The 26,866-nt window shown below is 38.6% G+C and overlaps 1 protein-coding gene across 2 annotated transcripts in view; it reads right to left on the bottom strand.

Moving 5' to 3' along the window:
• Positions 1 to 888: 888 nt before the first annotated feature.
• Positions 889 to 26,866, bottom strand: part of ebf2 (EBF transcription factor 2) — a 72,249-nt gene continuing 46,271 nt past the window's right edge. For both annotated transcript variants that reach the window (XM_088335814.1, XM_088335815.1), the window contains exons 7-15: positions 15,488 to 15,569; positions 10,238 to 10,379; positions 6,293 to 6,423; positions 6,047 to 6,173; positions 5,880 to 5,968; positions 4,263 to 4,328; positions 3,981 to 4,155; positions 3,706 to 3,888; positions 889 to 2,561 (exon numbers count right to left, since the gene is read on the bottom strand). In XM_088335814.1, the coding sequence (XP_088191940.1) occupies positions 2,335 to 2,561; positions 3,706 to 3,888; positions 3,981 to 4,155; positions 4,263 to 4,328; positions 5,880 to 5,968; positions 6,047 to 6,173; positions 6,293 to 6,423; positions 10,238 to 10,379; positions 15,488 to 15,569 (1,222 nt within the window). In that variant the 3' untranslated portion in view covers positions 889 to 2,334. The remainder of the gene's footprint in view (positions 2,562 to 3,705; positions 3,889 to 3,980; positions 4,156 to 4,262; positions 4,329 to 5,879; positions 5,969 to 6,046; positions 6,174 to 6,292; positions 6,424 to 10,237; positions 10,380 to 15,487; positions 15,570 to 26,866) is intronic.

Here is a 26,866-nt window from a genome sequence, read left to right as displayed (position 1 = left end):
TAAGTGATGTTTTCTAATCCTTGAGTAGTCTTCAATAACAATACTAGATGGATAATAATACTACTAGTACATACAATTCCCTAACTAAACCACTCTTTACAAAATATATTACACATACATAATATTACTTAAATACAGAGGCATTACCCGACCCTTATTTCTTTAAGCATATGATAATGAAACAGTTGCTGTTTCAAGGCATAACATTAATTTCCCAATCAAAATAGAGTGGGTAATTAACTGCCCTCCACCACCAGTGCTAATTACATTACAAGAGAGGGGCCATTTTAGCGCAACAAAAAACAGATACAGGCACCTAAGTGGGGATTGTAGTTGAGCCAAACAAAGACTTGAAAAAGAAAGAAAGCCATTCGACACATGTTCTGTATAGAAGAGTAAAAGATGGAGAGGAGGCGGCCACGTTGGAGGGAGACTCATGTGGTTCTCACTTGGGGCCCCCCAGGGGCCAGGTCCTCAGAGACAAGCAGGCTTATTGGAGACGAGCGAAAGAGGAAGATGGGGGATGGAAGTGGGTGTTGTTGTTTATCTTGACACGCTTTACCCAGTTTCCAAATGAAGACGCTGCAGCTCATCGCAAAAGAAAGGCATACATACAGGTGGCAGTTTGACCCGTCAGAATTAGCTCAATATATTATTCAATTGCTTAGGTTTTTGAGGGTGGACCCACGTGAAGAGAAGCAGGAACTGGCGGCACGGGTGCCCAAAATAAGGGTGGTTTTTAAACCTAGTTGGTGTCCTCCGGGGGAAGGTGGCGTATCGGATCCTAACACAGTTGTTATTTTCATCACAATTCATTCACAATTATTCTTTAAGAATTGACACAATCACAAAGCACAGATGATTCATTGTTTTATTTGGAGCACAAAATATAATTACACTTTGCGATATACAAATCACATCTGCACCATGTTTGTACCGTTTGAAAGAAAGATGAGTTCAAAACATGATATTCGAATTGCTAATATTTTTAAATAAATAAACAAAATCGCATAAAGAAATGGTAAATGTCGTCAATTTTGCGTGTTGTTTTCACATTGAGAATGGCGTTTAGGTTGTGGTGTTTCTTATTGAAAAAATAATCTACTAGACTTTATGTACTGATGTGGATGCTTGTGCTTTTGCTTACTGCACTGCATAGTAACTTACATGTGCTTTGCAGAAAAATGTTGAATGAAGACGAAAAATGCAATGCTATGAGGTCAAACTTGCAATGGATGACATAATTACAGCATTGTATTGGTTCAACAAAGCATGCGTTACACATGAAATAAGGCTAACTAACATTTTTCCTCTATACAAGGACGATAACCTTTTTTGGCGTGGCTCATATTGCATTTCGGTTATCTTAGTTATGCAACGAGCTCGCAAACTGACAAACTGCAATTCCAAATTTTTGATGAACTCAACGCATGATAACAATTGTACGCATTGAATGGCATTGTTGTTCAACATAATCAACAATTTAAAAAAAAAGAAGTATAAAACATGTTTATATTATTCACTGAACTAGCTATAATAAGTTAATTGTTTGTACTTAAATAAATCAATATATGAATTCCTCTAGTAACAACCCTTGAGACAAACAATTCTCACTTATAAAATCTGAAGGATCAGAACCAAAAATAAAGGGTCTATTTGTTTTCTGGAATGTAAATTGTCATCAAAAAGTCTACTACAAAAACATGTTGCTAACTCACAAACAGTGTACACACATGCTGTTTAAAGTGTCCATACACAAACAAATAGCACCCTGCTTAAGAGCTGTCCATCATTCAAAACATGTTCAGTGCTCGTGTATACCTCTCTGGCAAAGGTTCGGGCAGGTGATGGAAGAAGGAAAAAATTGGAAAGTGAGTAAACTGAATTTGTGTTTAATTAGGACCATGTGCATTTTCATTATGTCACAGTGTTGTATGGTCCTGTCTGCTTCACATGGAAACACTACCAGTCTGCAGTAGAGTTAACTAATCTCCTACACCTCTAGAAATGATGTTTTGTCTTTGGATAGTTTCTAACGTTTGCTCGTAGAGAACTAAAAAGTGGTCATTTAGGCTCAGGTAAGCAAAGTTTGTTACGTTTGCTATTGATCAAATTTCCATCCTCCCTGCCCTCTTAATGCCAAAAGAGGGGCTAAGTGAAGCAATGGTCTGGGGTAGATTTGCTACATCGGGGGGGACAACCAGGCCCGTCATCGCTGAAGAGGGGGGGAACGCAAAATCGATGATTCTAATTTTGCATTAAAGTACTGCACACCCAGCCACTTTCTGTACCGTATCTGGTTCAGTCAAAGCTCGTGGAGGTTAGGGGAAAGGGTTAGACTGCATTAGTGAGTTCAGAGAGCGGGGTCAGATAGTGAGTGGGGTGGCTACCTCTGAAGCTGTTCCCCCCCGAGGCAGGGCAGGCAGGAGAAGGGGAGCCCTGGGGCCTGAGCACGGGTGCGAAAGCGCTCTTCTGCTTTGCAGCCGACGGAAAGGAAGAAAAAGGCAGCAGGGATGACGACGAGCTGGAGCTTCCCGGAATGGTAGGGCTGGATGGCATTACTGTGGACGAGAGCAAGACGTCATTCTCAGGACAGTGTTTCCCATTAAATAGGGAGATCCTAGCACGGTGCCAGGGTTTAATTGGTCCCGCCAGAGTCTCATAAACTTGTATTATTAAAAGATATACCGGTAATAACATTTTTTTAATACAGGGTGTTCCAAAATTCTTTGGCATATTTGAAGTCCCCATATCTCCTTAACTATGAATAGTAGTAAGAGTCTGGTGACTTTGTTTTCCAACAGGATGGGACATCACCGCACTGGAGCCTCAGCGTTAGACAGTTATCAAACATAACACTGCCAGATAGATAGAAAAGATGATCTGGGCAGAATTATCACAATCTCATGTCCTGGTCTTCCAGATCTCACAATTTGTGATTTATTTTGGGGGGGGGATTTGTGAAATAATTAAAAATCAGATTAGAAGCTTTTCTAATTTACTAGATATGTTTTTATATCCTAAATAGTTGCCCAGGACTTTTGGAACTCACTGTATATATAAATGCGAAGTCATCAAAATAACTTTCAGATTTTTCATGATAAAAATGATCACAAACATCATGGTGTGTATTTGTGTAACGTATCTCTGTCAGTCAGCCTTGACTTTTACATCAGTGTCTCTATCGGCCAATAATGTTTCTGTTCCTTGATTTTAAGGCCGGATCTGCTTTTTGTAACCTTGAAGACTAAATAAAGAGAGGCGGCTCAGAGCAGGGCTTTAGGACGGGATGGCCTTTTCTTATCTTAAAGCACCTTTTTCAGTCCTCCTTGCAAGTTTACAATCTGTTGATAACTTAGCTCTATATTTTGAGTCCAAATCAGATAATAAGCAGATTCTTTTTGCATTAAGTTCTTGTCTTGTTCACCATGCTATGTAGATGTGACTTGTTTGCTGTGCCATTGCCTTTCATAACTCGTGTATTTACGATTCAGGTAATTGCAGGGGCACACATTCATCTAGCTTTTTAAATTTGCTCTAAAAATGTACCAGATCAATGCTTTTGAATTTAATATGTGCAACATTTTCTTCAGGAGGGGCATGCCCCAGGACCTGTCAAGACTGTCTATCCACCAGGGTCTCAAAGAAATTCTAGAGCAAACACTGAGGGACTTCACATCAAGACGGAAGTGGCGGGCGTCTTACTGTAAGGGGATCCTGTGGGGGAGGCGTTGCTGAAGCCAGGAGAGCCGGGAACTCCTAGGCTGGTCATGGGGACAGTTCCGTATCCTCCTGTCATTGCCCCGCTGCCTCCGTAGCTCGATTGTTGAGGTGTGGAAGCTGAGGAATAACCTCTTGGCGATAAGCTGCTGGAGTTGCGAATATAACCTGAAAATGCATTAAAGGCAATCTCAGATTTGTGAGGGGTTTCTCGGCTTTTACGGCAAAGCGGCACTAGTATTAGTAGCCATTCCGCTCACCTTGGCTGCTCTGCCCTGGCTCGCCGATGCTAACGCCTAACTGGGAAGGGTAAGAACCCAAACCCATGACGCTGCCATGGGCTGGTGAGCTGGGCAGTGCTTGCAGCTGACTGTGAGGACGGGGAACACTGTAGAGGGCTTCCGCGATGTCTGCAGCTCTTTTGAGCAACATATCCTGCAGGAGACAAAGTGGGCCGTTGAGTGCATCCTCCAAAACGTCATCAGCAAAAATCAAACTCCCTCAAATGCATGGAGCAGGTGAAAGATGTGTTTACTTCTTACCTGATTACTGTGAGGATTCCCATACAAAGCCTCCACCAGATCTGCTGCTCTCTTAAGAAGAATTTCCTAGAAATTACAAATTAAAATAAATGAATTTAATTGAATCATCATTGATAACAAACATTGTTAAGTATGGTATCCAACGAGGTTAGATATGGCACTCCTGGGTAAACATGAAACAAAGCCTTTAAGGAGCTAAACCCAAAAACATACATAATAACACTTTAAGAGTGAAATCAGATTAGTTCTGTCAAAATATTTATTGTTACCTTTTGATGTTGCTTGAACTCAAAGCAAAACTTTTAAGTTGCTTTACCTCAAGAGTTAAAGACCAATTTTTAAGGTAACAATTTAAATACAATTCAATAACATTTTATTGTTGCTGTGAAAAAAAAAATCTGCATTTTTTTTGCACGTTCATTATATATAAATCCTCCCTCAATATGTTATCAAAAAAGATCAGTGTGTATTATTTGTCACTTTATCGTGTCGTGCAATCGAAACTGCTACAAAGCGCAAGTAATAATACAATCTACTGAGACTAAAAGTGACTAAACTGCACCATTTCTCTCATTTTTTTTGCCCATTTTTTTAAAAGGTTTTTGGTTTTCCGGGTACCCGTAGGCGGCAGGGCAGCTGCGTGCTTAGGACGGCAGCCCACAGTTCAGAGGCCCCGGATTCAAATCCAGCTACCGGCCTCCCTGTGTCTGTATGGGGTTCCTCAAGGCACTACATTATGTGCGCACATTCCAAAGACATGCATGGCAAGTTGATTGGTGACTTCAAATTCTCCCAAGGTATGAATGAACGTGTGAATGTTTGTATGTCTCTGTTCCCTGCAACTGGCTGCCAACCACTTCAGGGTGCCACTGCTGGGATGGGCTCCAGCACCTACCATCCCTACTCAGGATTAACATTTTAAAACAAATTGGATGAATGGATGGGTACCTGTAATACAAAGATGGGAGACAATTATGCCTGCTCTCTCTAGGTGAGGCTCACGTTATGTAAAATAAACGCAAAATTCTTGACCTATCCTAAAATGCATGTTTGTATGATAGTTTGTTTTTTCTATAATTTTTCGCCAATATTGTTCTTTTAATAAATTGTTTTTTTACTAATAGGTGCTAAATCATACACACGTGTCTTTTTAAAGAGTAATCATTTTCCAATCATTGTCAAAACGAGTTTCTTTCATGTAAAAATCTCATTAGCTGCACCGCTTATCCTCAGCAGGGTCGCGGGGGTGCTGGAGGCCATCCCAGCAATCATCGGGCAGTGGGCAGGGGACACCCTGAACTGGTTGCCAGCCAATTGCAGGGCACACAGGGACAGATATCTCGCTCGTTCATTCACACCTAGGGACAATCTGGACCGGCCAATCCACCTGAAATGCATGTCTTTGGAATGTGGGAGGTTCCCGAGACCTTAGAACTGTGCCGCACACGCGCTAACCACTGCGCCGTCGTGCTGCCCTATTTCTACAATTTTGGTGGAATAACATGTTTTATCCTCCCGAGAAAAACTATTTGGGCAATCAATGTTATTCACGTGACAGGGAAGACAGGGCATTTTTTTCATACTATAATGACCATGCATAAAAGTGTGGGTCTTTACCTTGGCCATTTTCTCAGGGTCACCAGGATGCCGTGGAATTACTTTCTGAAGTCTCTGGAAGCCATAGTCTATTGTTGGCTCATTTAGGGCTGTAACAGACAAACATCTCTTGCAAATTCATATGGTGAATAACAACACCAACAAAGTTGCAACTATTGAGTCTTTACCTGTGTAGATAAAGCGTCCAGGGGCTCCCTTGCAGAATTGTTTCGATTTATAAGACAATGTGACTTCCACTACCCCTGGGATGTGACGAGGCGGAGTCTGGACGCGGATAGCATGTGGCGTGATTAGCTGTGGGAAAATCCCCAAATTATATCAGAAAAAGAATTCACAGAGTGGAATTCTCATTGAAGGTACGTACTGTTTATGTAAGATTGTCAGGCACATCAAGAGTAGGGAAAGATTCTTACCTCACTCCACACCAACATGCTTCCAAAGACCACTTGCAGTCCATCAAAAAAGTTCTCCCCAATGACAATGACCATGGCTCCTCCTGTAGTCCAGCCCTCACTAGGACTGATGGCTTTGATACAAGGAGTCGCTAAAAACAAAGGTAACAATCTATATTAATTAGTGACAGTGGTAGGCAGCCGGGGCCTGGAAGAACTCCTCTGCTGGCCTACGACTTATCTGAATCAAGTGATGTTAATTATATGTTATCCATGAATACTTTTTAATTATTCCAAATTGTCTTTCAGCTTCCCTTCATTGTTTTTCCCCCAGTTGAGTTGCTTCCAGAGATGTGCTTTTCCAGTTTCAGAGTAACATAATTTAAATAATTACATTTCAGCCATTACTTGTTCCTAGGGTCAGAAACCTCATCGGAGGCCTTCACAATCAACTCTGCAGGCCCTGAGACATAAAATAAGTGTTGGTACAGTTGTTGGTTTAGCCAATCAGATTCTGAGGTGGCAAGCCCGCGCCTGTTAGCAGGCCTTGGGAAATTTCACAGGTTTCACAAACTAGGATTGGATATGAACCATTGACGGAAGTATCACTACCATGTCGAGTGCTTCTGTCGACACACATTTTCAGCCCTAAAACCAAATAAATCCTTATGCCAGAAATACGAAAAGATAGCTTCGACTTTCAGCAGAATAGTTTCTCAATCGAACTGAAATGCACGGATATTTTGTGCGACAGTAATTGAAATCTTGAGGAAAGAAAGGAGAGTTAATTTTTGAAAATAAAATGATTTTTGATGAATAAAATGTGGCCATACTCCAAGAGGAATTTTTTTACAACCATTAAATAGGTATTGAGGGTTGGATTGACGTATCACTACTGAAGGCCTAAGTGTAAAATGCACAAGTTGCCACTGATTAGTAATATGGTAACTTATTGCTGGAATATTAGGTAATAATCAGGCATCAATATACTAATTCGATATTTTATTTACCATAGAAGTCAAGCAATGATTGCTCGCTTGTAGGATTAGTCAAAATGTTTAGAAGCAAGGGCTCAGGCCTTCTGTAATGGCATCCATTATTTGGTTTCTGTATTTTAAAATGTATATTTTTTGTTTTTGTTTTCATGCCTAAATGCACTTGAAGACCTTCTGGTTTTCCAGCAAACTTTTACAAATCTAGGAAGAATCACGGTCTGTGGAATGAGCCGCCCCTGCCTGTGAGGAGTTCCCACCCTGCAGATTTTAAAATAAGCACTGAAGAGAGGGATGATTGACAATAGGCTTCATGTTTTTTGTTTCATGTTTTAGGCCACATGTGACAAACTCATGGCCCGGGGGCCAAATGTGGCCCGGCAAAGCATTTTCTGTGGCCCGAAAGAGCATAAAATGACAGAGAGTCTTAAAATAAATTGGTTAAATGAGACCTTTCACCAAATATTACATTTACCACAATGCCCGTTGACTACAATACCCACAAGGTGACTGATCAGTGTTTCCATATAAATGCCAATGAGTGAAATTGAATGTCTAAAATATAACGTTTATGACTTAATAATTAGTACATTCTGAATAATTTTACACGGAGAAGTAGTTACAATTATTTGACATACCATTCCATGACCTTTATAGATCTATTTATAAGTGACAACAGGCCCTTTGAGGGCAGCTATTATACTGATGCGCCCTCAGTGAAAAGGAGTTTGACACCCCTGTTTTAAGCCATGTAATGTTTTTTTATATTTTAATATATTAAAATTCAACACGATTAGTTTTAAAATAGTTTAACTGTTTGTTTGTTTTTAGATCAGCTCTTATTTTGTAATTTATTTACAAGAGTGCCTTTTGCACTGGAAAAAAATACAGCAAATAGCTAGGTAAGTCAACCATCCATCCATTATCTGCACCGCTTATCCTCAGTAGGGTCGCGGTGGTGCTGGAGCCCATCCCAGCTATCTTCGGGCAGTGAGCAGGACTAGCTAAGTAAATATTCTATTTAAAATACTCAGAATATAGAAATATTTGAACATTATCAAAAACAGCAAATACTAAATGCACATTTTCCCCACATTTTTTTCTAAGGTAATAATACTATTGTTTGTCGTGCAGCGGCGATGTGTGATTTCCCATGTTTCCCCTTTCGCACCCATTCAAGCCTTTAAACTGGGCTCCAGTATTATCAACTTACATTGTGCAAATTACGATGTTGCATAGAAAGACGAAAACTTAAGTAATCAATGTATTATAACACATACCAGTAAAATATATCCATTTTGTTTTTATGCTCCATTTACAGTACATGACGGACAAAAACAATAGATTGAGAAAAACAATAGATTGAAAATAATCTTCTATCTAATTCTCTTTTTTCCCCATTTACGTTTAGTTATATTGCTTTGTTTATTGTTTTTTTAATCAATGAATGAATCAATAATATAATCAACCATTTTGTTAATCGGTCACTCAATTGATTGCTCAATAAATAATTAATCTGGTTAAAGCAGAAGTCAACCTCAAAAAGGTTACTTACAAGCTTTGTAGAGAATAAATGGAGCAGCTAAAACCAATAGTTGTATTCATCTTGGGACTGGGGTGGCTACTTTCACATTTTCTTTCGAATGGAAATATTCCCACAGTTCCTTAGCCCTTTGAGCACCAATCCCTGCTCTGCTTCTAAAAACATGTCAACCGTAATTGTTTTTTTGTTTTTGTCAGTAGTAGCAACTTTATGATTTGCAGTAAACAATCAATAGTAAAATGTCCAATACTTGTACTAGCTCTACGTATTTATCTATGTACTGAAATCATATCCCCGTAGTGGGAGGTGGCTAGAGTCATGAACACACTTACATTCTCCAAACTTTTGTTCCCTTTCCCACAGCACAAAAAGGTGTTAGTTGCTTTGCCATGCAACCCTTCATCAACAGAGAGGCCCGACAGCAGACACTGGTTTACCCCCTCTGCATCATATGCGTTGATATCAGTCATTCTCAACTGTCCTTCGCCATTCACATTTATTCCTAACACACACACTTGCATCCATTAAATGACCCGAACTCACATCCAGAGCACATTCACACCATCCATCTAACCATAATAAGGCCTTCCTTTTATTTTAATTCCCACCACTTTTCACTACTTATTCTCAAATGGCCTTCATCCATTCTTTCCATACGTTCAAACCATATCAGAACATTCTAATCAACCCTCTCAGCAAGTTCTTTCACCACACTAGTTCTTCTCCTTACCTCCTAAGTCATTAACCTATCCACACATACTTCGCAAATATAGTTAGATATTTGCACTAAATAAAAGAAGAAAATGCTTCCAAATCTTATTTTACAAATATAATAATAAAATGCTGTGTTTGAAAATAAATATTGTACAAAGTCATTTCCCATTTAGTTTTCCTACGATTAAACTTTATGTGAGAAGTAATATATCCTGGTACTGCTTCATACGAGCTTAATTCGTTCCAGAATTGCTTCAATAGCAAGCAAATTTTCTTGATATGAAAAAACTAAAAACAAATTGGTCCACTCTGTTCTGAACCCTTAAGAGCTAAAACAAATTTTCCTGATCACTAACAACACATTTGAATAGTAATAACACATAAAAAATACAGTAATAGGATATTAACAAAACAAAATGCCAGTAGTCTGTCTTACTGTGAGTAAATAGTTGTGCTTGTAAGGTGTATTATTGCTTCTTAGGGAGGATTTGCAATCATTACAGGGAAGCAATTGGCGGAGGTTGACATGTATGAGATTTAGAGACTGCTGATAGAACATAAGCACGTATGCACTTATTTGTAAACCAAAATTCTGCTCGTATAAAGAGCTACCACTGTATTTTCCAACATCATTGAAGGATGACAGTTGAGTAGCTCAAATTTAAGTTTTGTGAAAGCGAGAGATTTGTATGTTTGCATGACACAGTATAATCTTACCATAGTCCATAGTATTCTCGGCAGACTCGCCTGGCTCCAATCTGCGAGCCCTCCGCCCGTGTTTGGAGTTGTTGTGCACAAACATGTTGTCGGAAACGGCGAGGACGTGGCCGTCCACGCTGACGGTGCTGGACAGGACAACCTGAAACAGAAAAAATTAAGACTTGGACTCCTTGCTTGGAGTTAAAATCTCTGGTTTGGAGCAGTAAACACCTGCTTTCGAGCAATTGGTTTCAAGACATAAGTGATGCGATATGATCTCTCCTGGTCTGGGACGTGACAGACTTGAAAATGTAATTGCACTCCTCTACTCCTATTTTGAATCTCCATATAAGTGATGTAAATTCCAGCACTTTTGAAGGCTCGGCTCCCTAAAAAGAGCCTTGGCTCTTCAGTTTTGTTTTTTTGTTGCTTTAATCCGAGGCTCACCAACCTTTTTGAAGCTGGCTACCATTTTAATATGCATTTCAAAAATGAAAAACGATTAGTTTATCACTAGGTTGTTACTATGTTTTTACCAGGTTGAAATGAGCAAAAGTTAAGTTAAAATAGGCTCAGTCGACCACTAAAACGTCGGTAAGAAATCCAATTTCCTAGAAAATCACAATGACCCATCACTGGTGAGCTATTTTCTGTACCTGTCCATGGGCCACTCGTGTATTCTTAAGGGGATATGTGGTACACAGAGGGTACCTCATTGGCGACCCCTGTTTAATCCATATATTACCAATAAATGGTAAATGGTCTGCATTTATATAGCGCTTTTCAAGTCAATAAAGACCTCCCAAAGCACTTTACAATGTGTTTCACACTCATCTATTCACACACACACTCACACACCAATTGGGAGTCAGCCATGCAGGGCGCCTACCTGCTTATTGGGGGCATAGGGATTCAGAGTCTTGCCCAATAATAATGTAATATTGATCACAAAATGAATTAATTATTACTTTAAAAAGTTGGTTATTCTACAATGTTATAATAGCCATTACTTTTTTACTTTAGAAGAAACACCTTTACCTATTTTAAATGTTTACTTTTTTACACTTAGCAACTTAAAGGTCAATTGACACAATGTAAATTATTAACTATTCAGTGCTACAGATTATAAAAATAATAGAACTTTTGATTTAGACTGAAACCTCACAGAACCCCTGAAAAACAAATTAAAAAGTGTACCGGTAAGTATTATTCCAATAGGTCAAAATTTGACCCCTTTTTCTGCTTTGGCTTCTTTTTGACTCTTTTTGTCCTCCGTATTGCACTCTCAGAGACGACACCATGCATATAGGACAATCACGTCAATTACGACAGTAAAAATGCGAGAGAAAACTAAGCGCTTGAAGGGAGCCGGCTCCCATCGCTCACTTTGGAGAGCTGGCTCATCGAGCCCTTTTCTTTGGGAACGACACATCCCCACTCCATATGGCCTCTCCTAAATTTGTGATTCATATTGTATGCAGCCGGCTCATCATCTCCGTGTGATCCCTCAATGACACCAAACATATGGAGAAAATCTTATACTTTTACTGGCTATTAAATCAGGGTATGAAATATTGTCTCCTTGATTTGATCTGGACACACGTGTGGGTTTTATCACATATCCGCCATGCAAAAATGACACAGACATAATTCATTACGGGACACTTGTGGTGTGTCCAAGTCACTCTGGGAATGTGTTTATTAAAATAAAAGGAAAGGGGGGTGTTGGGGTTGTGTTACACTATATATCAAATTACAGTAATCCCTTGCTATATTGTGGTTTACTTATCACGGTTTTGCTACTTCGCAGATTTTCATCGTACAGTGTGTTCTGCATTCTGATTGGCTAAACTGTAACGCTGCCCCCTTTATGCTTGTGTGGCCTTTCGCATCAATGATGGTGCTGTCTGTGTTGTACATGTATGTAAAATGGGTTGAAAAACCTACATATGTACCCACAAATCTTTAATTTCAAGTTTTTCTAAAAGCCATCATGCCAACAAAACACTCTGGACAAACAAAAACACCACCGGCCAGGGATACAAAGCAGGTGAAGATGCTTTGTATAGAAAGTTGGAATTCTCGACCAGCTAAACTTGCCTTGGAGCATGCGGCTCTTTTGCGCTCCCTAGTGGCTCCATGGTGATTTTTTAAATGTTTGATAGCGGAAAAATATATGGTTTCTGAAAAGAAGGCAAACTGAACACATTATTGACGTTTTCCAATGAATATAGACAGACACAGTATCTGTTTCCTGTTTATAAGTGCTTTTATTAGGCTTTTAATTTCTTATGGCTCCAGGCATTTTTTGGGGGGTGTCTGATATGGCTTTTTTTACATTTTGGGTCGGCGATCCCAACGTTAATGCACTTTTCCTTTACGTCTACATGGGGGCGACAAAGTATCATGTGAAATAAAGTGAATCGTGTCCTTAGAGGTCGGATGCATGATTTGAAATTTTTGGTACTCTCTGCTCCCATCTCCTGGCTTTAAGTCATGACTGGAGCCTTTGGAAGGCTGTTCATTATTTGTGCGCAAGTACAGTACATGCTTGAATAAAGTCTTCTTTTTGGGGGGATTTGGGATGGTGTTTGGAGTTTACTAGAAACAGGCCTTTTCTTTTACCATTTTTATTCTCCACGGACAAATAGAAATTTGAACAAAAAAATCTGCAGGGATGACCATGGGGTCTCCCTCCAGCCCTCCCTCCAGCCCTCTTACCTTGAACCTAATATGTTCAGCACCGAACAGGTATAAATGATACCAAATTTATCATAAATGTTACATCAAAAAAAGGAAAATGGAAGCAGGTAGACGCAATGGATAATAAAGCATAAGGGTTGTTTGAACTCTCAGGCATTGTTAACACTTGAGAGCAAATATTTATCTTTTAATTTTTTAAAGACATCTCAAACGATGCACTCCACCTCTAATCAATTCAGTTGCGCAATAAATTATTATGCTTTTTTTATTATAATTTGAGAATATAGGCGTTTTTGTTACTAAAAAAATGACAGTACTTGTATTTATTAAACAAGTTCTTGAGCCTGTAAACTAGGTTCGTTCTTTTGTTTGACTGAATAATTGAGTATTTAGACTTATTTATAAAATCTGATTTGTGTGTGTGTGTGTGTGTGTGTGTGTGTGTGTGTGTGTGTGTGTGTGTGTGTGTGTGTGTGTGTGTGTGTGTGTGTGTGTGTGTGTGTGTGTGTGTGTGTGTGTGTGTGTGTGTGTGTGTGTGGCATATAGGCTCCGAAACTGATAAACCGATTTTCGCAAACATTTACACAGTTATAGTTTAGGCCTCTGGGAGTGTCTTTAGCTAGGTTTGATGGCAAGGAACCCCCAAATAGATACCAACAAAACCGATAAACATCTGCCTTCGTGTAGAAGCGGCTCTGGTGGTGCAAGCGGCCCTAGTGGCTCCCAGGCGCTATGTCAACAAACCAAGGCCCCAACAACAACCCCCAAGTAGAATTATGCTATTATGCATGTTTCTACTTAGCGGGTTTTAACTATTGCGGGACCTTTTTGGAACGCAACCCCTGTAAAAAACGAGGGATTACTGCATCTCAAATTATTCTTTTTTTCAAATATAAACACATGGCAATCATTTTGCACATGCAATAGCAATGGAAAGTAAGGTAGTGGGGGAAAAAACACATGCATTAGGTGGTAGAAAGGGAGGGTAGCTCAAAGAAAAATAACTGTAAATTATCGATCAAGCAGCTAACTTGTGTCCAGCGCAGAGCACCTTTTGACCCAGAAATGAGAGTCTTTGTGGGCTCATAACTTTTCAGCATGTGTCACGTCCCAGGAGTTAAAGCAAACACGGAGGACGGGACGGAAGAGACGGAAGAAGGGATCGGCTGAGGCCGGGAGAAAACAGAATGCCAGACGAGTGCTGAAAGATGGCAATGGAAGTGAGGCTGGAGTGTCCCCGGTGACCACTTCCTGGGTCACCTAGTATGACCTCCTCCATCTGGAACCAATCACTCAATTCTTGACAACTTCCTGAAACACCTCAACCTATTTCCTGCATCCCAGCAGCCTTCCTTAAACATATAAATACGTTTTTTTCTCTCTCTTTTTTTCCGTGGTTGGATTATCATGGTTGATTTTATTCAAAACTAATTTTGTAATATGTTAGCATACAGGGAGTTTCAAAAAATTGGATATCCTTTGAGATGTTAATATCACAGAAAGTACATAATTCAGGAATATAAAATTAAAAAGTATTAATGTTGAAAACCATGGAATTTATTCTTCCAAATCTGAATGAAAATTCAAAAGCATGAGAATTGTATGAACCATTTCAAAAATGTGCCGTGTGCCTGAGACACGGGCATACGTCACGAATACAAATGATCTGCCTGTGAGTTAGTGCAGGGAAATATATATATTTATCATAAGAATCAATTATTAACAAACAAAACATATAATTTTTTTAAAATACTTATATAATTGTCTAATTTGGCCGTGGTAGAATTATTTTGCTCATTTAAAGAATTGGTTACTCTTAGCAGCACGATTGTGGACAGTCATGTCAGCTCCCTCTAGGTGACCCTTATGTAAGGTAAAATAAAAGCAAATATCTTGAGGTATGGGTAATCGGAAAAATGCACATTTATAAAATAATTCATTTTTATTTATTATTGAAGTTAATATTGTTTTTTTTAATGACTAAATATTTTTAGCACTATAGGCACTAAAAATACAAACTGTTCTTTAAAAAATAGAATATTTTGTAGAATTGTTCATATGAAATGTATTGTTAATTTATTGAAAACACATATATCCGTAACACTCATTTATGTGGGATCATTTTGTTTAATTTTCTATAATTTTGGAGACATGACAACAACAAGAATTTCCTGCCTATTGGGTAAACATTTCTGGGGGAGTGTAACATGACCCCCTGAAATTATTTTTTTTTTTTTGGTCAAGCTATACCCCCATGATGCGAAAATTATGTTTAAAAGTCCCCCCACCCCCTTTCCTACGACCAACACAGTATATATCGTCAACCTCATATAAAGTCCAACCGTTTTCTTATTAGTTTTCAGAAATGTATATTGCTATTGAGGGTTAGAGACGTCAAAGTTCCATCTGTTATTTAAGGAGGTTGGCAGTGAAGGAGTTAATTGCTTCATGTTTTGACAAATTCCACAGAATAAATAACCTCATCATTAACATTGTGATTCCTGCACATCCTCATCATAACCCCCTCATCCCACGAGCGTGCATTTGTTTTTCATTTGTCGGTACCTGAAATCTCCTCATGTCCCTGGGGTTCCCTGCTGTCTTCAGACAATTCTGGTTGCATTTCAAGAAAAACTTCAAGAAGAACCTGCAGAGGTAAATAAAAGGACACATATTTGCAGAGTCGTAGCAAGTGAAGAATAACATGAAAAAAAAACATCATGTATATGATTACTTTGCTCTCACAAACAACACTTGAACAGTCAAAAGGAGACGTTCATTATTTTCACAGACAGTCGGGGTGGGTGCGGGTTTTGCGTGGGTGTTGATGCAAATCTTGCTGATTATCTCTGACATCAATAGCAGCCGTTAAGTTTATAGTCTGTTAAGTCAATGCTATTAGGGCAGCGGTGGGAAAACTACGGCCCGTGAGCCACATGCCGCTTGTCAGGCTTTTTCATCTGGCCAACCAAACAAAAATGGAAAAAATTTAATGAATATATATATTGATATTGGGTATATATACCCAATATATGTATATATATATATATATATATATATATATATATATATATATATATATATATATATATATATTATATCATCTCATCTCATTAGCCGTACCGCTTGTCCTCATTAGGGTCGCGGGGATATATATATATATATATATATATATATATATATATATATATATATATATATATATATATTTTTTTTTTTTTATTATTACTATTAAAGTAATATTATAATGCAAAACTACAGAAATATTACAACAGAAAATCTACAAAAATATAACTACAGTAATATGATGAAAATACCTAGGAAATATTACAAAAATATGAAAGAAATACTACAAAAATACTGTTATGTAAATGCAAGATTATTACAGAAATACTAAAAGAATACTACTAGAGAATACAAAAATACCACTACGATAATACCATACTACAGAAATTCTACCACAGAGTTATTACGACAGCAATAAGACAAAACACCGTTTCAGAAATATTACGACAAAGAAATACTACAAAAATTAAACTACTGAAATACTACAAAAATATTATAAAAAATAAAAATAAAACTACAGTAAATCCACGAAAAAATTACAGATATACTCCAAAAATTGGACTGCAGAAATACTCTAAAAATACTACTACAGAAATACCGTCGTTCTGTGTAAAACTTCATAACCTTATATCTGTGTGCTGCTGCGGTATTCTAGAATTCCCCCACTGTATTTCCTGCATGACGTAAGAGGTGTCTAAAAGGGGCAGAGCAAGAGGGTTGGGAATCCCCTCCTCTGTATCAATCTTCCAAAAAGAGTCAAGATTGCACAATCACCCTAAGACTTGGGGTGCTGAATTACAGTAATACTACAAGACGAAATATCAAATTGAGTGCTTAAAGGGACAGTTTGTAATACTTAGTTGTTGACTCAAATACTATGCAGATATTTCGGAACGATAATACCAATGTTATTTTTTATCTTTTATTTATATCATACGTTGAGAAATTTGTATTTCGTTTACATGGAAGAATCCCTACCTAAGGTCGCCGCCATGTTTGTTTTGCAACCTGGTGCTACGCTGTGCTCTGTGGCACTGGTTTTTGTTCACATTAGATATTACATTGCCATCTAGTGGTCAAATATTACACACTGGGTCTTTACAACAGGGATTATTTTTGAATGAGAATGATTGTGTTACTATGAAGAAATTAGGGTTGCACTCTAGTTAGCAAAGTATACAGTGTTAAAGAATTTTCAAAATATACAGTATTCACCTTTAACATAAAGTTTTCATGTCTAAAATGAAAACTATACACTAAACAAGACTGGGTTTTGATTTGCTTTGCCTTCATTATGAGTGTTTCAAACTAAATTGATTAAACTAATATATTGAGAAACCAAAATAAAGAAATACGTCGTACAATGTCTGCATGTATATTTCATCATAAATTTAAAATATGGATAGCGTCCAGGATCGGCCCCTTGGCTAAAGTCTTTTCAACCTCACGTGGCCAGCAACTTCAAATAGTTGCCCACCCCTGATTTAGGGTATCAGGTGAGTGGTGAAAACAAGAAATAGAGTCCGGTAAAAAGCTTTGTTGTTTTTCAAAGCTAACTACAGCCAGTGATGTACACCCAAGGGACTGCTGTATCCCACAATGCCACATTTCAGGTGCCACTTGGGAGTGAATCGAGAAATAAAGTACAGAGGCAGAGAAAAGCAGTGATGGAGACTACAGCAGTGGCACGGACATGAATTTTCTGGGCAGGTACATGTTCTTCATTATGTATGTGAGTTCATTTTGAGCAGAAAAGACGTAAAGAAGGCTGCTCTCTTCCTCTAAAGAAAACCAGAGAAAAAGACAGGATAAATAGGCGAGAGGAAAAACAAGGCAGAGACTCCAAATCCCAGGTGTACGCTGTTCAGCAACATCGCCCGCTGCCATAGCAACGGAGCTCTGCCGCAATCCCAAAGTCCCCACGCTGAGAGGCGAAGAAAACCATGCCTAAGAGAAGCTAACAATGTGAACACATCCTGAAGCACTCCAACACAGGAAAGAGAGACAGACAGTTTGAAGGTGAGGTGTGGGATGGTGGGTTAAAACACATTAGTCCCACAGCCATGTGCAATTAGTCACAAGATGTGAGCCAAGGCAAAATTTAATCATTTGAAACAGCAATTGGCAAATAAAACATCCTTTCAGAAGTGCATTCCTTACACGGAACAAGTTGCTTGTGAAAACGCTGCCATTAATGTTCTAATAAAACTAACAACGACACTGTGGAGAATTTCCCCCGCCCACACTGCACTCTGTGCAGATACAAGTCATCTTTAGGGAGAGCGGAAGGGAAACTTTGCTTTCGCCCTGTGCGCCAAACAAGTCCGTCAAATTCTGATACCGCAGTCATTTTGTCATCTTGTACAAATACTTTTTCATTCATACTTCTTGCTGGGAACCACCTGGTTTGCATGGTGGACCGACATTTCCTAAATTCAAATATATTAAGTAAACTATTATGTAGTTAAAAATAAAATAATGAAATATACCAATCTAAAATATTACATGAAAAAAGTAATATGTTCATTACTTTTTTCATTTATTTATTCCGTTATTTTAGTTTTCTAGATGGTGGGAATGTGTGGCTGAATGTGTTGTTTAGATGGGAAATGGCATATGTACCGTATTTTCCGCACTATAAGGCGCACCTAAAAGCCTTTATGTTTTTCAAAAGCTGACCAATGTATCAATCATCATTTGAATCAGTCACTATTGACTAAAGTTATTCGGAGGTAAAGGGGGCGGATCCTTTTTATCATTTACAGGCTCGCATAGGCTAAAGGGGCGAAACAAAGCCTGCAATTGGCCGAAAAAGATGAGTGTGAATCACACGTTGGGTTGCACTACGGCATAGAGAAAAATTTTTTTACTATTCTGTATTTGTAAATATTTTACTCTCCTGGATTTACTACACTCACGGCTGTAAGAAGACCATGGTTACGTATCATTATTGAACGTGATGGCTGCAACAGAACTTAGGTGAGCTTTGCGGCTTTATATTTTTCCGGTATCTTGTTTTAGAACGATCTTGATGTTTCTGTGATGAGTCTATTTTTAAACTAAATTCAATTCAAAGTGTTTATTGTCATATGCACAGTAAAGAACCCTGTTTCCCTGCACAATAAAATTCTTACTTTGCTGTCCACACAGTTGCCAGCAAAAAATAAAATGGAAACTAAGAAATGTTTGTTTGGTGACATCAGACGGACACCGCATCCGCACGTGTCGACGACACGTATTTGCTTCTTTGCAAGCTTTCGGAATGTTAAGGGGGTAATAAGTTTGACTGAACTATCTGACTGTTTTGTTGACGTTCCCATTGTAGCGCCTTATAATCCGGTGCGCCTTATGTATGGAAAATATAGGACCAAAAACTATTTTTGGGGGGTGCGCCCTATAACCCGGTGCGCCTTATAGTGCGGAAAATACGGTACATGTTGTTTTTCAATGCAGTCACCCATGTTTTCTATGTAAGTCCTCTGCTCACAAGTCAAGTCAAGTCACATTTATTTATATAGCCCTTAATCACAAAAATGTCTCAAAGGACTGCACAGGATTACAATTACAAAATTGCACAATTACCTGATCTTAAACCAGCATGCGGGCAAGGAACAACTCAAAAACCTCAGTGTGAGGAAAAAAGAGAAACCTCTCAAAATTAATATAAGAATAAATTGAAATTAGTACAAAAATTCATAAATACATAGAATTACATTTCAATCTACAAATACAAAGGTGCAAAATTCTCTTTCATTTATGTCACAATTAATATGCTGTCAGGATGAAAGACGTTGACAATTTTATAGTTTAGTAGACACTCAGGATAAGTAGAGACCAGCCAATTTTGAGCCTAGATGGTAAGGCGCCCGCTTTGAGACTGGGAGGTCGGTGGTTCGCGCCCCGGCCGAGTCATTCCTAAGACTTAAAAAGTCGTCGGCGGCGCCCTCTGTTGGCTGCGGCTGCATCGGCTCGCTACAACGGGTCAGGTGCAATCGACATTTCGTTCTGTGTACATTGTTACACAGAATGACAATACAAGGAAATTATTATTATTATTATTATTATTATAACTAGAGAGGACTGTAAAAAAAAACCTCATGAAGCCAGATTCCAACTGTTTTAAAAGCCCTCCCCTGAGTCCTTTCTTTGTATTAAATCTCCCAGGTTATAAAAAGCAGATCTGCCCTAAAGGGTGGGGAATCAAAGAACAGCTAGAATATTGGCCTATAGTCACAAACTCAAATGACACTTTATCTTCAATTTGGATCAAATGTCTTGTTGTTGGTTAACAAAACACCCGTTTTGTAATCATCAAACTCCGTACTTGGTGTGCGTAGATCCCTGGCCCTCACTCTAGAGCAGTGTGAGACATGGACTGACGGCTTAATACAGTAAATACAATAATCCCTTTGCTATTTCGCAGATTTGCTACTTTTTCCTCATGCATTGCGTTTTGCATTCTGATTGGCCAAACAGTTGATTTGTACACAAGCAGCTTGATGAACCTATATTTCGTAGATGAGAATCCTTTTAAATTTCGAATTTCTTTGAAAACTATCATATCGACAAGAGGCCCTGATCATCAAAAGCACCAAAAGGCAGAGGAAGGCTCTTTTTAACGCCGACAAACTCGTATTTCTCCACATGCTATAGGAAGGTTAAAGCATTTTTACGCCACAATTTTGGTTTTTCCGATATTTTCCATACGATGCCAACAAAATATCATGTGAAGTAAACAAGTGGATAGAGTTCTGAATCAAAAGTGCACCAGAGCAGCAAAATTATTTTTAAATTATAATTTAACAGTTCAGAAGTTATTTGTAATGATTTAAAAAATGTTTTAAGGTACCTTACTTTTTTTGTTAAAAAATGCTTGAGCCTGTAAATAGGGTCTGTTCTTTGGTTTCAATGTAAAATAGAGAATGTTAGGGCGGCAGGGCAGCTGAGTGGTTAGCGCGTCCTCGGGACAGTTCTGGGTTCAAATCCAGCTCCAGCCTTCCTGTGTGGAGTTTGCATGTTCTCCTCGTGCTTGCGTGGGTTTTTTCCAAGCACTCCGGTTTCCTCCCACATTCCAAAAAGATGCATGTCAGGTTAATTGGCCGGTCCAAATTGTCCTTAATTGTGAATGAGTGAGTGAGTTGCCTGTCCCTGTTTGCCCTGCAAAAGGCTGTCAAGCAGTTCAGGATGTTCCCAGCCCACTGCCCGAACACAGTTAGGTCGGGCTCAAGCACCCCTACGACCCTACTGAGGATAAGCGGTGCAGATAATGGATAGATGGATGGATGTTTCTACTTATTGGGTTTTGAGTACTGCAGGTCCTTTTTGAAAAACAAGGGATTACTGTAATTCAATCCAAGACACCATTAAGAGTGTCCCTTTAATACAATTTTATGATGCAAACATGTATTTATTCATTTATACGTCCATGTATCCATTTGTTTATTCATTATTGCACATTGTGTTCCATTCACAACAATTTGGTGTACATTTTTAGTTTTCACTTTCATCTACTTATTTATTCATTGAATTTTCTTTTTGCATCTTCTTGGGGCCTACCTTTACCTCCAGCTCCAATCATGGATCCGTCTTCATTTGATATGTTACATAACACAAAGGTCAATATAGTTGTTGGCAGCCAGGGATGATAAAAGATAAATGATGTAATTTGGCGACAACATATTGTGAATCCAGGCAGCACGGCGGGGCAGTGGTTAGCACGTGTGCGACACAGTTCTGTAGTCATGAGATCGAACCTTCCTGTGAGGATAAGCATGCAGATACTGGTCGGATGGATAGTGTGAATCCGACTTTAGGCTAAGTTCACATCTGCGAGTTTGGGGCCGGATCTTTCCCTAAATGTGTTGGTTCATTTATTCATTCGTTCAAGCATGAATTATCCTGTCTGTATGCCTATTATGTGCCTGCAGGTATTGTCAAAGTCAATTATAAGCAGTTTTTGGACTAGGGCAGGGGTCGGGAACCTTTTTGACTCAAAGAGCCATAAAAGCAAAAAATATTAATTTTTTTATTTTGGGAAAGAGTCACACCATATATTATGAGACAAATTTACTAAATTGCTAAACCCGCGCCCCAGACAAAAGCTTAGTCTTCAGCACATTTATTTTTGATGATTTGATAAAAATTATGAAAAGAGAATAATGCCAGAGCCCCTGTCCCAAAATCAACAAACATACCACTTTAAACTTGTCTCTTTCTTGCAATTACTTAAGATCGGTTAAACTCCTTTTGACCCTTTTTTCATACATATTGGTTTCAAAACCCGATGGAAGCAGTTATTGTGTAAAAACGTCACAACATTCTGCAAATAGGGAGCCTGATGAGCTCACTTTTGGCGCAGACGGCGTAGGGCGAGAGATGGGAGGGAGTGCTTGCACTTTTTGCATAGCTCCACCCATCCCTCCCACTCACCCAATCAAATGACTAAGTTCTCTTCCGGTGTTTTGGCGTATTTACAGTTCTGTGGATTCATCATAAGGTATCTGAACACTGAACACAGATTATATAGTGAACTTTTATAGAAAGGATTCTTTAGCGTTGTACAGCCAAAACGAGTTTTTTTTCCCCCCTTTTTTTGTGTGACACCTTGACTGTAAATTGTAGTGAAAAACATGCCCTATATATACTGCAAAGTAATACATTTTAATTTAGCTTTGGTTTGACTTTGCGTGTACCCGCCTAGAATAGGCACCTCAAGTTTTGAACAAGATGGAGAAATTTTGCATGCAATCAAAATTTGTCTCTGAGCCACAGATACTCATAGAAAGAGCCATATATGGCTCGCGAGCCATAGGTTCCCGACCCCTGGACTAGGGCATTAAAAAGGACCAAGTTCCTGGAACTAGTCTTGGTAACGGGTACCGTAATGCATTATTGATAAAATTGTGTAGCCTTACTCTCACCATTACTTGGTGCATTACAGTCGTTAATCCGCTACTTTATAAATGCATACCATTAGTTATTGATTTGGCATGTGCTACCTCTGAAGAGTGTTTATATTTACCCCTAAAATACAACTAAATGCAATTATGGTGGCACAGTATGAGAATACTGAATTTTTCCTCATGTAGATATTCTCACTACCGCATATACGTGCATCTGAACCAAATTTAATAGAATACTGAAATCATGGAGTCAGTTTGTATGTGTATTTTTGGTTATGTGTCACTAATAGCTAATGGTTGGGAGCACTTGGGGTAGCTATTACAGGAGCAGTAAACCAACGTGAAACCAATGGAGGAAACGTGAGTACAGAATATAAAGTAAAAGTACTGAAGTTTTTATTTGTAAAATTATTTTTGCCGTACAATATTCCTGGAGAAAAATAATGTCTTGGACAGTACCTAGAAATGGATAAGGAAATATTTGAGTGGTTTGAAGCCCACAGACAAAATGGATACAGGGTGTCTCAGCTAAGCGTTTGTGAGCTGTCAAGAAATATGAGAGTTCAATGCTTCCACGGGTTGGTGTACATGTTATCTTTTTCTTTTATTATGTGACTATTATAAAGCAGTTTATGGTGTTTGGCTTCTATGCGATTACTTTTTGGATTTAGTAATCTGGGGGGGTGACTTTCTTTTTAAATGAAGTACCTAGGAACTGCAACCAATTATTTTTTTAAGTTATACGCCCAGCATTGATTATAACAACGAAAATATCGTCAAGTTAACAGAAGTAACGAGTGGTTTCGGTCAGCTCAGTCACTCAAGGCACCACCGGCCCCAACCTTTCTAAGGGCCCTCGACCTTGTTTGTTGACTTCCTCTCATCATTCATTGTTTGTATGACACCAGATGCCGTGCACACAAACATATATTCACATGTGTGTGCACAGTAATTCATTGACACCCCCACCTTTGTTAGCCCCCAACCCTTTTTTCCCTGTGCCCCCCCAAAAAAAAAAACCATTGAGTCAACTTTTCACCCCCCTCGGTTCGGACGTACACAGCTGCAAATGCTGAAATTAAAGCGAGACATTGACGCATATATTAGCATGTATTAGCTGCTTTCCCCTGCCCACTTAACATGCAAATCTCCCAGCCCCGTCGCTTCGCACCTTCTGCCACACATTCATTTGCTGAATTATAATTAGACTAATCTTGCATAATTAATAAGAAGTCGAGGACCCTCTGTTTTCTTTTTTTAATTCCCCTCCTCTATTGTGGTTGCAAAAGTTTAATATCGCTGTTGTTTGTTTTTGTTTTGGTAATGTAATACACCCACACACCTCCCCTCAAAAAAGAGATGAAGAAGAGAACCCACAAAGAAATGGAAGTGATCTTCGTGCCATGGGGGGATTTCAGAAGAGATATTTAAAAAAAAAGTTTGTGTTTGTGTTTATTTTATGTTTTAGCCCTCTTAGCATGATAGTACAGCATGTCGAATAGGGTTGGCCAATACTGGGAATTTTTGTATTAACCTGATCCAAGTAAATGCATGGTTTATAACAATAAACACAGGCACTAAAAATGTTTCATTTGTTTTAATTAACCACATTCCAAACTTTAACATTATAGAAGATAAACAAAAAGAAAGAGAGTCAAACCAAAAAAGCAACATTATAACTGTGTCAACTCAAGGAATGATATACCTTTCAATTCACAATATTTTGAAAATAAAGTCAGTAATACATATAGTGTCATTTGTCTCTTATTGGCTCTGTTTCCATAGTGACAACGGATTTACAGATTTTTGCTTAGGAACAGCAACATGTTTACATTTTTGCATGATGAGATTTTTCATAATTTTACTTTAATTTGTGGTGTTTCCACAGTAGCAAAACACTTTACCACAACAATTACAACTGACGTTGTCCTTTTTCTTTAGTTCTAAAAAGGTTACACCGCACTGCGGTTCCTGTTTGTCCCAGTCATTATTTGTTTATTGTAGGGTTGCGCAGATAGATTTATCCCTCTCTTTTGCCTTGCAGGCAGGATGCACCAGCAGGCCAGGTAAGGAAAGTTGCTAAAAGTGTCAGTCACACACCCAGTCATAAACATAAAGAGTTGCCAAGGGCGCTGGGTGAGAAAGAGAAGGACTGCGCTAACTACTTGTAGGAGCGGCGATTTGAGGAAATTGGTTGAGACAATCGTATCAATTTGATACAATTACTTGTTTGTTATCTATAATATTGATAATTGGATCAATTTGCCCAGCACTAATGTCAAATGAACAGTTACTCTGATGAGATTATAAGAGTCTAGGTTGACATTGTGTCACAATAATGGAAGAAAAAGTGAATACCAAATTGGAAATCACTTAAAGATATTTGTCTTTTGCACACAAAAGGACTTAAACTAATGGACACACCCAAAGTTCAGACAGAAGTCTTAAACCTAGGGATCACGTTCCATGCTGGAACCACAGGGAGTCTGTTTTTTTCCCTTTCTGTCCTCACTTCGACATCTCTGTTAACCCCTTTTGTCCGCATCTGTTTCAGTTCCCAAGACTCAACACGGGCCTCGCAGCATGCAGTCCCCATCCGAACTGTGACAACTTGCTCAACTTAAATGACCACAATCAGCCAAAAGAAAGCCTACATGTAAATGTGCGGCTTTGCTTCCCACTGGGATTCTGTTTTACATTTCTGTTCTTTGCCGCATCTGTTGTGCATAACGGCAACTTGCTTTGCTTTACACATGGGTCTAATAACAAAGAGTACTCCTTAGCAAGACCTCCAACAACATTTTTCATGGGCGCTCATCAACGCTAATGATTGTTGACATAACGGCTATTTCACATTGCCATAAAATACATCAGCCTTTTTGTCCATTGTTAATGAACGTTTACCAGTTGCAGCAACTGTTGAGGCATGTGATGGAAAAGTGTTACAAGCCTTACTTTATTCTCCTTCTGACTGGGGTCGTGGCTCCTTGCTGTGGGATCCCTGCTCATGTTAATAGGGAATACAAGCAAGAGAGAGCAAGTGTGTAGCACACAAAGCGGAAACTGAATCTGGAAGCATATCTTTTTGGTTTGCAGGCTAAAGAAATATTCAAAAAAATGATTTTTGGGGCTTCACCTAAAAAAAATCTCAACAAATGCAAAATGATTTACTGAAAAGGTTTGTAAATATAATAGTTTTGAAAATTTGATATTCTGTGTGCCAGCAAGTTTAATACCTAGTTTTAGTATATGTGTTTTGCAAAAAAAACTAAATAAATAAATTTAAAAACCGAAAATTATCCCAAAAGAAACAGTTTACTTTTACCAGTGCTAATACAAAATGTATATTATCAATATATTATAGATTGTTTTCAATAACCACAAAGACTTATCATCTCAAATGTTTAAAATGCACAAACACAAACCTTATACTGTTGAAGTAGTAGTAAGGTCTTTGCATGAATCAGTGGTTACTGGAACTGAGGAGTGAATTACCAATTCAAAATTAATGCTGAACCGCGATCTTAACACAATGATAAGCAAAGCGTTTTGCACAAATTGTGTCGGTAAAGCACCAAGTATACCTGATTTAATTTTTAGGTATCATGAATCGTTTTGACTAAAGTACAATCAGTTTTGTTATATGATAATATCTTATCAATGTGGGCTTTAAGTAGTAGAGGAAAGTTGCAATACATTAGGCAGGATGAGTGGGAAATCACTTTATTAAAGGGACAATTTGTAATATTTGACCACCAGATATGATTTTATTCTGTAGTTCTACAGGAGTGCTACAAAGTGATATGAGTGCTACAAAGCACAAGGAAGAATACAAACTATGAAGACTCAAAGTGACCAAACCGAACCATTTTTTTGCCCAGCATTTTGCAATGTTTTGGGGGGTCCCCATAGCAGCAAGAAGGCCAACACTCCTGTCAGATCCATCTATGTGAGTCTCATTTTATGTAAATTACCT

This window comes from Urocampus carinirostris, chromosome 5 (assembly GCF_059441175.1).
Source record: "Urocampus carinirostris isolate Australia breed hairy pipefish chromosome 5, RoL_Ucar_1.0, whole genome shotgun sequence".
NCBI lineage: Eukaryota > Metazoa > Chordata > Actinopteri > Syngnathiformes > Syngnathidae > Urocampus > Urocampus carinirostris.
This window is presented reverse-complemented; position numbering and strand designations above follow the sequence as displayed.